Source organism: Corylus avellana, chromosome 7 (assembly GCF_965113065.1).
Source record: "Corylus avellana chromosome 7, dhCorAvel1.hap1.2, whole genome shotgun sequence".
Taxonomy (NCBI): Eukaryota; Viridiplantae; Streptophyta; class Magnoliopsida; order Fagales; family Betulaceae; genus Corylus; species Corylus avellana.
The window spans coordinates 24,649,363-24,661,074 of NC_142496.1; the positions used below are offsets into that span (position 1 = coordinate 24,649,363).

An 11,712-nucleotide genomic window follows, 5' to 3' on the forward strand; every position below is an offset into this window, starting at 1 on the left:
CTCTATCTCTCAGCATCTCTCACACTCCTGTTCTCTCCCTCCCTCACTCTCACGTTCTCTCTGTTTTCTAACTCTGGTTTCGTTGCAAAGCAAGGGTGAGAGGATAAGAATATAAGGAGGAAGGAGGAGATAGAAGAAATGAAAGAAAAGGAGAAAGTGGGGAGAGTATTTTGCAACAGGGATGGGGGGCATTTTAGGAAAGAAAAAAAAACCAAAAGTGATCACGTGCGTGCGTCGCACGTGATCATTGTTCTGTCAGTCAAAGCGACTTTGATTGATAGAATAGCTAAATTGAAAAAAATTGAAATTTTGTGGGGGTGGATTGCAAAATTTAAAACTTTAGGGTTCGAATTGAAAATCGCTGCCAACTTTAGGGGGGTAAAGTGTAATTTTTTCATAATATTATTTAATGTGAAGGGTTATATTATTTTTGGAAAAATTACAGTTTACCCCCCAAAGTTGACAGCGTTTTTCAATTCGAACACCAAAGTTTCAATTTTTGCAATTCACTCCCTCAAAGTTTCAAATTTTTGCAATTTGACCAATTGTATCCAAAACTTCCCATATTGTCCATAATTTTTTTTAAAAAAAATTTTTTTATAAAAAAATTTATGGGTGTCCATAACCACCCCTTTGGCCATCTGGCCATTTTTGCACCCCCAATTTTTTTATTTTATTTTTTAATTTTTTTGTTTCATAAAAATAAAAATCAGGGGCAATATGAGAATTTTTGGATAATATTGGTCGAATTGAAAAAAAAATTGGAACTTTGTGAGGGTGGATTGCAAAAATTGAAACTTTGATGTTCGAATTGAAAAACGCTGTCAACTTTGGGGAGGTAAACTGTAATTTTCCCATTATTTTTTGGTGTTTCAAGCTTAGGTTTATGTTTCCTATTCAAGGGTGCAAAACACTCCGTTTACACCATGACATGATTGAAGTTATTCTCTTCCCAAAAACAAACAAGAGAATAAAAAAATAAATAAATAAATAAAAGTTTGGGATACTTCACTTAACTCCATTAACTTCCACCTGTTTTGAATTTCAATTTTTCGCAATGTCTTCCATTTATTAGCATGATCTACTAAATCATATCAAAATTCCTAAAATACTCATATTCTTTATTATAATAAAATAAAATAAAATAAAAAATTGCAAAAATTAAGGTGTTAGGATTTAACAGAATTTGCAAAAATACCTATGCCCGAATCATTACAATTTTTTAATAATAAAAAAAAGGTGATGAGTGGAAGACTTGGTAACAACAATTAGAAGACGCTTCTGACCAAAGGACAAAACAAGCCCGCAGGCTTAAAAGAAAGATAAACTCCATAGACTTGTAATTCTATTATCTAAAAACGGGTAAAATTCTGATCGAGCTGCACTGCTCTAATATTATTTTTGACATTTTTCATATTTTCGTTTTCACCAAAAATATAGGTAAATGTCATACTACATCAATAAGTATTTTGAGAATTTTGATAAGATTTAAAAAATTCTAACGGAGAGAGGACATTGCAAAAAATTGAAAGTTCATTATCATAAGGGTAAAATACTTTTTTGCCCAACGTGGTTTTATAACTTTATTTTTTACTTATTCAGTTTCATTTTGTATTACAGATGGTACCTCAGTAATGACTAGAAATGGAGATGGTACCTCCGTCTAACTTTCGTCTAAAATTTGACAGAAATCCACGCCAGCACTCCTAAAAAATCGACATGTGTCCATATACCTAATTAAAAAAAAAATTAAACTAAAATGATTAAGAACATAAAAAAAATTAAATTAAAAAAATATTTTTAATTTTTTAATGTTTTGTTAATTTAATTTTGTAATGTTTTCACTCATTTTAGTTTTAATATTTTTATAAAATTTTTAATTAAGTATATGAACACATGTCAATTTTTTTTAGGAGTATTAACGTTGATTTTTGTCAAATTTTGAATATAAGTTAGATAAAGATACCATCTCCGTTTTTAGCCGTTACCAAGGTACCATATGTTATACAAAACGATATCGAAAAGGAAAAAAATAAAATTGTTAAACGGCGTTGGAAAAAAATATTTATCCTTTTTTTTTTTTTTTTTTTTTTTTTTTTTTTTTTTGTGATTCCCCAAAGGCGCGTTAACGTGTTAATCTGAAGTATAAATGCGTGCTTCTGCCCGTGACTTTCGCTCATGATCCATTTATCTATAGTCAAGAAGCTTTGCTATGTGTCCCATGGCTTCCACCAGCAATATTCAAAATTCCCCATCATCTCTTTCCTCTTCGTGTTCTGAATACGAAGTTTTCCTCAGTTTCGGAGATGACACCCGCAATAATTTTACCGACCATCTCTATCACGCTTTGGCTTCTGATAAAGGGATTATAACCTTTAGGGACAATGAAGGACTTGATAGAGGAAAACCCATTTCGCCGGAAGTCTTGAATGCAATCGAGAAATCGAGGATAGCATTCGTCATTTTCTCACAACATTATGCATCTTCCACTCGGCGCTTGGAAGAACTTGCAAAGATCGTTGAATGCAGGGACGCGGGAAGGATGAGAGTTTTGCCCATTTTCTACCACGTGGAACCTAATCATTTGCGGCATCTGAAGGAGGGGACTTTTGCAGCTGAATTTGCTGAACATGTCGAACGTTTCAAGGAGAACATAGAGATGGTGCAAAGTTGGAGACATGCTTTGAGAGAAGTGGTCGATCTCAGAGGACACCATTTAAAGGATGAGTAAGATTTACTGATCTTCTTCTAGCTAGTGAGACTTTTGTTTTTCTTCTTTTTCTGACTGCAAAATAGACTCCTAGTACTCTAAATATATATTATTGCTTGATTAAGAAAAAGTTGCCACTAGTTCAAGTTTCAAGGTTTAAAGGACGTAGATGATCGAGGTTTAGGTGAAATTTACAAATTACGTTGAGAGACAAATTCAGATAATTATATAGTGTACTCTGATAACCAAACATATACCCAAAAATTAGGGAAAAAAATGTATATTACTCAGAATCCTTTAAGAGAAGTATCAGACAAAAATAAAAGTTCTTCACTTTAAAAAACGAATATCATCTTTACAGCCATTACCTGCACAAGATATTTTTTATGTTTCCTGAGCACCCACACTATCACAAACTCTAACAAGTAAAATTAAGCAGATGATTCCTAAGTTCCTAACAACACATAAAAGGGGGATTGAATAAATATTTTCAATATTGATGCGAAATTTAATTAAATTCATTTACCACCTAATCAATCACCAAATATTATGAAAGTTGTAAACATAATCAATACAAAGATTTTATCCCTCCAAGATCCAAGCGATGGTAAGCTGGCATGTTCCAAGAACAATTAAAGCTTTGCGGGATTCTTGGGCTTGACACGCTCTTATCACAAATTTGTGAAGGACTATGGTAAGATAAGCGCACCCTCAATGACCTTACTAAAGAAGGATCGATGTCTTCCAGTGGAGTGATGCTGAAGTACAGACCTTCACTAAGCTTAAACTGAATTAGTCAATTATACATGTCCTTACCCTACCTAATTTCAGCAAGACATTTGTCATTGAGTGTGACGCTTTGCGTGTGGGCATTAGAGCCATACTAATGCTAGATGTCAACCACTCGCCTTTTGTGTAAGGTGCTATCCTCACATCTCACCTGAACATGTCTATGTGAATGTATGACAAAGAGATGTTAGCTATTGTCCATGTAGTTACCCATGAAGACTGTTAAATATACTGAAGTGAGGGATAAAGGAGAGAGAAGAGAGAGAGAGTGGAAGTACTTAAGGACTACATTGTATTGAGTAGTATATATTGTCTTTTGTGATAAACCATGTTACATAACTCTATTTATAGAGAGAGAACGAGTAGCGGGCAAGAAACCCTAGACTAAACCCTTGAATACATAAGAAAATAAATCAACTTAGAATAATATCAAATATTCTAACAAAGACCATATTTAATCGGCCTACACCTTCCAAATTTGCATTGATCACAATAACTTGAAGGATCTGTTAAAGTAGAGGATTTCATCCATGGAGCAACAGAAATTGGTTACAAAGTTGTTGGGGTACAACTATGAAATTGTGTACAAGAAATAAGGTCTTCAAATTTGGTTGCAAACTCATTATGTCACATTCCTGAGCGCTCAAACATCCTCGACGTTTCCATTTCAGCATGTGCTACCCTCAAGCAAATAAAAGTGGAGCAATAAGAAGATCCCAAACTCAGATCACCTACAGTACAAAGGGTGACTTGTCTTAGCTGTTATAGACACATTTCTCAATTGTTTTATTGGAAAGGAATGAAGACGGAAATCAAGTGATTTTGTTGCTGAATGTGAGATTTTTCAGTGCCAGAAAGGAGAAATGGTGATGATGAAGGCCTTAGGCTTTGGTGGTATAACCATCAAAGTCTAAGGTTTGAATCCCCTTGAGTACAAACAACTCCTTAGGGCCACACTCTTGGCGAAAGCTAGATTTAGTCGATCCATGTGGTGGGGATACGTTACACGCGTATGAGACACGAAGTGGCCTTGCCTGTGTAGGGTTTCCCATCATAAAAAAAAAGGAGAATGGTAGCAAGCCTTGAAAGCGCTAGCTACATTTGCCCTATTACTCCAAGAAGACTAGTTAAGTACTTACAATTGAAGCTCCATAGAATAACTTATAAAGCTTAGTCTCACATCATAAGGAACCAATGTGGGATTTAGCTCTCATGAGCACCTTTATAATCCACCCACTCAATTTGAGCAATATATCTTCCTAATGTGAGTCTAACTTTCTAGGGTGCTAAAATCTCTCTCACTCAAACCTTGATGTCTTCGTCAGGGTCCACGCCATGCAATGTCTTAGTGTTACATAATGTTACTAGGTTACTCTAATACTATTTCTAACGATCCAACAAAAGCGTAAGCCACATGTGCGTTAACACTCCAAAAAAACTAATCAAGTTACAATTGGAGCTATCTAAAATTACTTATAAAGCTCAATTTCACATAGTAAGGTACTAATGTGAGACTTAGCAACTCAAGCACTTTTATAATCACCCACTTAATCTGGGCAATACATCTTCCTAATGTGAGACTAATTGTATAGGGTGTCACTGGCATGGATTGTCATATCTATGCACTTTGTGGACGATTACCAGCCTTTCAAGGTAAAGCTACTATCCTTAAGGCCTTGGACCATCTTACAAAGTATGCTCATTTTTGTGCAGTAACACATTCATATACTATATCCACCATTGCTCAAATATTTGATGACAATATTGTCAAGTTGCATGGGATTCCCCAATCTATCGTGAGTGATCAAGATAAAGTTTTCACTTCTAACTTTTGGCAAGAGTTTTTCAAAAGGAAGACAATTAAAGATGAGCACATCTTATCATCCGTAAATGGATGGACAAACTGAAGTTGTGAATTGGTTCATGGTGAACTATCTACAATGCTCTACGGGAAATAAAAAACCCAGGGAGTGGCCATGATGGCTTCCATGGGCAAAGTGCTGGTATAATACCACCTATCGCTCAACTACTAAAGTGTCTCTTTTCAGAGGAGTATACAGCCGAGATCTATCTGCCATTTCTACTTGCATCATAGGTTCCTCATCTGTCGATTAAGCAGACTGTGCCCTCCTGGACAAAACTTGAATCTTACAGCTTCTTAAGGACAATCTGATTGCTACATAAGCTCGTATGAAGCAATAGATTGACAAACATCGTAGTGAACAAGAATAAGCTGGAGATTGTGTTTTCCTTAGGTTGCAACCTTACCGGCAGGTTTCCATCAATGTTTAGTCATCCTTGAAGCTTTCTCCACCTATGGCCCATATAAGGTGTTAGAAAGAGTTTGTCATGTCATCTACCGCCTTGGTCTACCTTCAAAGTCCAAGATACATTTGGTCTTCCATGTCTCTTGTCTCATGAAGAATCGAAGCAAATAAATCCTTCCTTAGCAACAACTACCTGAAATTGTTTCTATAAGAGACTTGCATTTTCAGCCTGCTGCAATTTTTTATTTTCAGTTTGTCAGGCACAATAATCAGGCAGTTGCTGATGTTCTCATCTAGTGGGCCCATTTACCAAGGAAAGATTCAATGTGGGAATTGTACGAGACCTTAAATGCCTGCTTTCTTGAATGAGAAATGCTACACTAGTCAAAATTTTTCTTCAAAATTTGCTCCCCAAATGATGTGTCACTATCTTATTTAATCTATTATTTTGAGAAATATGTCACCATCTCATAGGATTGTGATGCATCATTTGGGAAGCAAATTTTGGAAAAAGCTTTTGGAAAATATAGCATTCCTCTTCTTGAATTATTTAATAATCAAACTTGATGGAAAGATTTAAGGGGGGGTTGGCGGGGCCCCCACCTATAAGCAAAATTATTAAAAATAGGTTTTAATTTTTAAATTTGTTAGAAAAAAATAATTTAGGTTTTTTTTTTTTTTTTTTTTCTTCTTCTTATTTTGGCCCCTAGATTTTCCCCCCCTTAAAATTGAACTTCTAGTTCTGTCCTTGCTTGAGGATGAGAGATGTTAGAAAACCAAATATTCTTAAAATATTTCCCATCTTATTAGCATAATATTCCGATATTATTTGCGAAATATTTTCATGATTAGCCAATATTCTGATTTTGTTCTCATAATGGCATAATATTTCCTTTCTATTATAAGAACCCCTTCTATATAAGCGTGTAAAGGTCTTACAGCTAAACCATCAAGGAAAATACAATTGCCAGAGGTATAAATTGAAGGTTTGATCCCCTCCAAGTGATTATCCCTTCTTTTTTCTCCCGTTTGTTTTATTTATTTCCTGGTTTTCATTTAGGACCCTTAAGTTCTTATCAAAAAAATTACTTTTTTCTTCAATTTTATGAGCGCATGATTCATTTTTAGATGCATCTTAGAATTTCACCAAGCAAATCAAGCTCAAATACGTTATCAAGTTGAATTGTTCAACTTTCTTTTTCAAGGTGAACAAGTAAAATAACAACATTTACATATCTCCTATGGGTTTGCGTTTGTTTGCTTTGACTCACCAAAAGATTTTTCGTTCTATCTATCTTACAGGTTTGAGTCACAGCTCATCCAAAGATTTGTTGAAAAAATATCTAGTGAGTTGAATGATACAATCGAAAGTGTTTATAAGGACAAACATGTTGGAATGGAGTCTCGTGTTGAGGAATTTGTGAATTTGTATATAGATATGGAGCCGAAGGATGATGTTCGCTTTATAGGGATATGTGGGAAGAGTGGAATCGGCAAGACAACTCTGGCAGAAGTTGTTTTTGAAAGGATCCGTCATCAATTTCAGGCTAGCAGCTTTCTCAGAGATGTTAAAAAAAATGATTTAGGTGATTCACAAGATCAACTCCTTTGGGATATGAAGTTGAAAAGCGAAATAGCAAGATGGGATGAGCTTAAGGCAATCAACAAGACAAGTCTTAGACTACGTAACAAAAGGGTTATTATTGTTGTTGATGATGTGGATGAAGAAAAGTTGGAAAAATTAGCCGGGTGTCCTAATTGGTTTGGCCCGGGGAGTAGAATCATCATAACCACTGAAGATGAGTTTTTGTTGCAGAAAAAATGCAGAAAGAAAAATGTATACGAGGCTAAAAAACTGGATGCATCTAATGCTCTGCAGCTCTTTAGTCAACAAGCCTTCAACAAACCCCTTTGTGAAAATGATTTATTGGATATATGCAATGATTTTGTAAGTCATGCTGACGGCCATCCTCTAGCTCTTAAAAAATTGGGTTCCTCCCTGCATGATATACCAAGAGATCTATGGAAAGCTGAGCTGGAAAGACTAAGAGAAAGTGCTCAACTTTCTAATGAGAGAACTCAAACAGCACTTAGAATCAAGACAAACGATGATAAGGTTAAATTCCCATTGTCTTTACTGCTGGAGTGTGGGGTCAATCTAGTATACCAGCGAAACATGGAAGATTTTAAATGTACAGTACTCGTACAAATGATGACCTCGTATGTTGACGATTTGGTCCATCATGAGGAAGTCCGGCGAACTGGTGGCTCTTATGAGGACCCACACCCTCCCGATGGCTCTTATGAGGATCCACACCCTCCCGATGGATTCTACAAAACGGGCCCCCTGGTAAGAATTCTGATGATCCACACCCTTGCAGTCATCTCTCTCTCTCTCTCTCTAATTGGATGTTGTATTTCTATGTTACAGGAATTTAATCCGCTCTTCTTATATAATAGTTGCTTCCCTCCAAGTAAAATAACCCAAGAGTGGTTCAGTCATCCGAGTTTCAGGCACTCAGTGACAATTGACATACCACCAAATTTGTACAATGATAACACTTGGATGGGGCTCACTCTATGTGTTTCATTTCACGGGGATCCAAAAACCTTCCTTGACAATTTGGTTTCAGAAATTCCGCAGTTCCTATATTGTCAATTCCGAACGATTGTAGGTCGTATGGACAATGATCAGGTCATTGGTTGTGTCACTAGTAAAGTAGAAATCATGTGGTTAAATAATATAGGTGGATTCATTTGGATATCCTACATACCGAGGGAGTTACTTAAGAATATGTTGCGCCAGTGCAGCTTCATTTCAGCTTCATTTGTAAGTGATTGGCCAGGTGTGATGGTGCAGGTATGTGCGCTTCGTCTTTTGTACCAGAATGATCAGGTACAATTTGAGCAAAATCTAAAACAATGCAACGCCTTGATTTCTGAGCATTCGGATTCTGCGAGTCAATTTATGGCTGATCAAGAAAAAAGAAATAAGAGGCCAAAGCAAAACCGACCCCTAATACCTATGAATTGCATTGAAGTAAGCATCAACTCTGCAAAAATACTTCTATTAACTCTCCCTCTTTCTCTCAGTACTCTCACTCATTAGACACAATATATTTCTGTTTTGCAGGACTTCCATCGACACCTTCTTTATAATTCTTGTTTTCCTCAAAGTGAAATTCTAGATTGGTTCAGCCATAAGAGTGACGGGCCTAAAGTTAGAATCTCTCTTCCTCCAAATTTGTACGATGATCCTACGTGGACGGGACTTGCTCTGTTTGCCTCTTTTTCAGTCCTCTTTGGCAGTCCAGATTCACAAGTTCATTGTCGCTTTGGGTTTGTATCTCAAAATGGTACTTTTGGTCTAGGGTGCCCCTATAGCTATTGCCTCCTTGAAGAAGATCTCAACTTGTTGAAGTTAGATGGATTCATGTGGTTGTCTTATATACCAAGTGGGTGGTTTCCAAAGTGGTTGAATCGATGCAGTTCCATTGAGGTTTTATTTAGTAATTGCCCAAGCTTGACGGTTCACAAGTGTGGACTACAACTTTTGTACCAAAATGACGAGGTGAAGTTTAGGGAAATAATAAGACTCTGCAAGTCCTCGTTCTCTAATAACCATGAGAATGAGGGAAAGGCGAGTACAAGTAACACCTTTAATGATGAGGACACTCACCCTGAAAGACTTGGCTCTAATGAGGATCTTCACAATAAAGCATCAATAAGACCTCGTAATCAATGCAACCTGCCGGTAATTAAGAAACTATGAGTTATGAGTATTCGATTTGCCACAAAGGTACTATTTCCTCCCCCTTTCTTTCACTCTCACTCATCATACACATTATTTCTATTTTACAGGACTTTGATCCATGCCTTGTCTACGACTCTTGTTTCCCGCCAAATGAAATTCTGGAATGGTTCAGCCATCGGAGTGATAAGCCCCAAGTGATAATCTATCTACCACCAAATTTGTATGATGATCCCTCTTGGAAGGGACTTGCTCTTTGTGTTTCTTTCTCACTCCAAGAGCATGGGACTACCATTGTTGACAATCTGGACTCGCAAGTTCCTTGCAACCAGCTTATTTTTCTGTTGGAAACCGCTATTGGTAGTCTGGAACTTCTGCATAAGTATTGCCCCACTAAAGAAGATCTCATGCTGTTACGACTAGGTGGATTCATGTGGCTGTCTTATATACCACGTGGGTCCTTTCCAAACTGGTTGATTCATAGCAATTTCATTGAGGCTTCAATTGCCACCGATATTCCAGGATTGACCTTGCACAAGTGTGGGTTCCGTCTTTTGTATGAGAACGAAGAGAGAGAGTTTAAGGAAACAGTAAGTCACTACATGTCCTCTTTGTCTAAAACCCGTGATGTTATTCATCAATCAAATATTGCCAATGAAAAGACGGTTAAGCCAAACCAGGAGGACAAAGCAGTTGAGCCCATTACAACCAGCATCTCTGATGAGGTTTCTCACCTTGCAAGACCCAGAGGATCCCTTAATCCCAAGCTTAAAGACGAGGGCAAAAATGATCCGCACAACCAAAGTAACCTGCCGGTAATTAAGAAACTATGAGTTATGAGTATTTGATTGCCTCTCCCATTCTTTCACTATGATCACTCATCATACACAATATTTCTATTTTACAGGACTTCGATCGACGCCTTGTCTATAATTTTTGTTTTCCTCCAAATGAAATTCTGGACTGGTTCAACTATCAGAGTAATAAGCACCTAGTGACAATCTCTGATCTGCCTCCAAATTTGTACGATGATTGTACTTGGATGGGACTTGCTCTCTGTGTTTCTTTTTCAGTCGAGGAGCATGGGACTACCATTGTTAACAATCGAGATTTATCATCTCCTTGTGACTTAATCATTTGTGAATTGGAAACCGATATTTGTGGTTTGGGACATGTCCATATGGACCACATGTATTTCCTCACTAAAGAAGATCTCATGTTGTTACGGCTAGGCGGATTCATTTGGCTGTCTTATATACCACGTGGGTCGTTTCCAAACTGGTTGAATCATAGCAGTTTCATTGAGGCTTCAATTGGCACCGATTTACTGGGCTTGACCGTGCAGAAGTGTGGGTTCCATCTTTTGTACGAGAATGAAGAAATAGAGTTTAAGGAAATAATAAGGCAGTTAAGCCAAGCCGGGGATGGCGGAATGTCGGTCATCAATTAACGATTGCCAATGAAAAGACGAAAGACAAATCAGGTGAGCGCAGTACAACCAGCAGCACTGATGATCCCAGGCTTGAAGACAAGGGCCAAAGAATCGTACAATAATCTCTCCTAACCTTGGGCTACTGCTTTTCTTACCTTTGGGGCTCTTCCATTTCTTCACTTATCGTAAGTCATCTATTCCTCTAGATTTTGTCATTAAGTCTATTGAAGGAAACTCATCATTTTTACAGAAAAAAAATGTCGGTATTTTGATTGGTTGACACCTCTTGACTAGAAGTGAAATTGAGAGAATTCTTATCCATTTTCTCGTGGATTAAGGATTGGGCTTACATCCTGCTGCTATATAAATGTACGGTCAAGATTAAAACCCCCAGTGAAAACATTGAAGTCATGTCATCCTTCTAAATGCGGCCAACGTTTGTTGCAAGTCCAACATGGAATTTAAACAGCGCTTGTTGCAAAGCACCAAGAAAAGAATGAGTCAACTCACTTAGAACGTCAAGAAAGTTCTTGCTTGTTCCCATCCGTCTTGACTTGGTTTCCATTGGTATTTAAGAATTCAGTTTTATCGTTTTAACTGGTCGTCAGTTTCTGATGAGTACTCAGTGTCATGATCTTCAATTGTTTAGTTGGATGATGCCAAGTGCGCTGCTGACTGGGATTGTGTGTTAACATCCCGCACAAGCTAATGGGTAGGAAACAGACTCTTAGCTTGTCTAGAAGTACCAGAAATTAAACAGCAG

The 11,712-nt window shown here is 37.1% G+C and overlaps 1 protein-coding gene across 1 annotated transcript; it reads left to right on the forward strand.

Moving 5' to 3' along the window:
* Positions 1-2,203: 2,203 nt before the first annotated feature.
* On the forward strand, positions 2,204-10,967 carry LOC132184081 (uncharacterized). The gene is made up of 6 exons (XM_059597570.2): positions 2,204-2,727; positions 7,069-8,116; positions 8,198-8,806; positions 8,900-9,520; positions 9,628-10,332; positions 10,425-10,967. Exons 1-6 carry the CDS (start codon positions 2,213-2,215, stop codon positions 10,965-10,967), a joined length of 4,041 nt encoding a protein of 1,346 aa, XP_059453553.2. The 5' UTR covers positions 2,204-2,212.
* Positions 10,968-11,712: the final 745 nt, after the last annotated feature.

Excerpts from the sequence above, each read along its gene's own strand:
- LOC132184081 (XM_059597570.2), top strand. The coding sequence starts at position 2,213 with ATGTGTCCCATGGCTTCCACCAGCAATATTCAAAATTCCCCATCATCT. Across the intron at positions 2,728-7,068 it reads GGACACCATTTAAAGGATGA|GTTTGAGTCACAGCTCATCC; the intron begins GTAAGATTTACT and ends TCTATCTTACAG. Across the intron at positions 9,521-9,627 it reads GTAATCAATGCAACCTGCCG|GACTTTGATCCATGCCTTGT; the intron begins GTAATTAAGAAA and ends TCTATTTTACAG.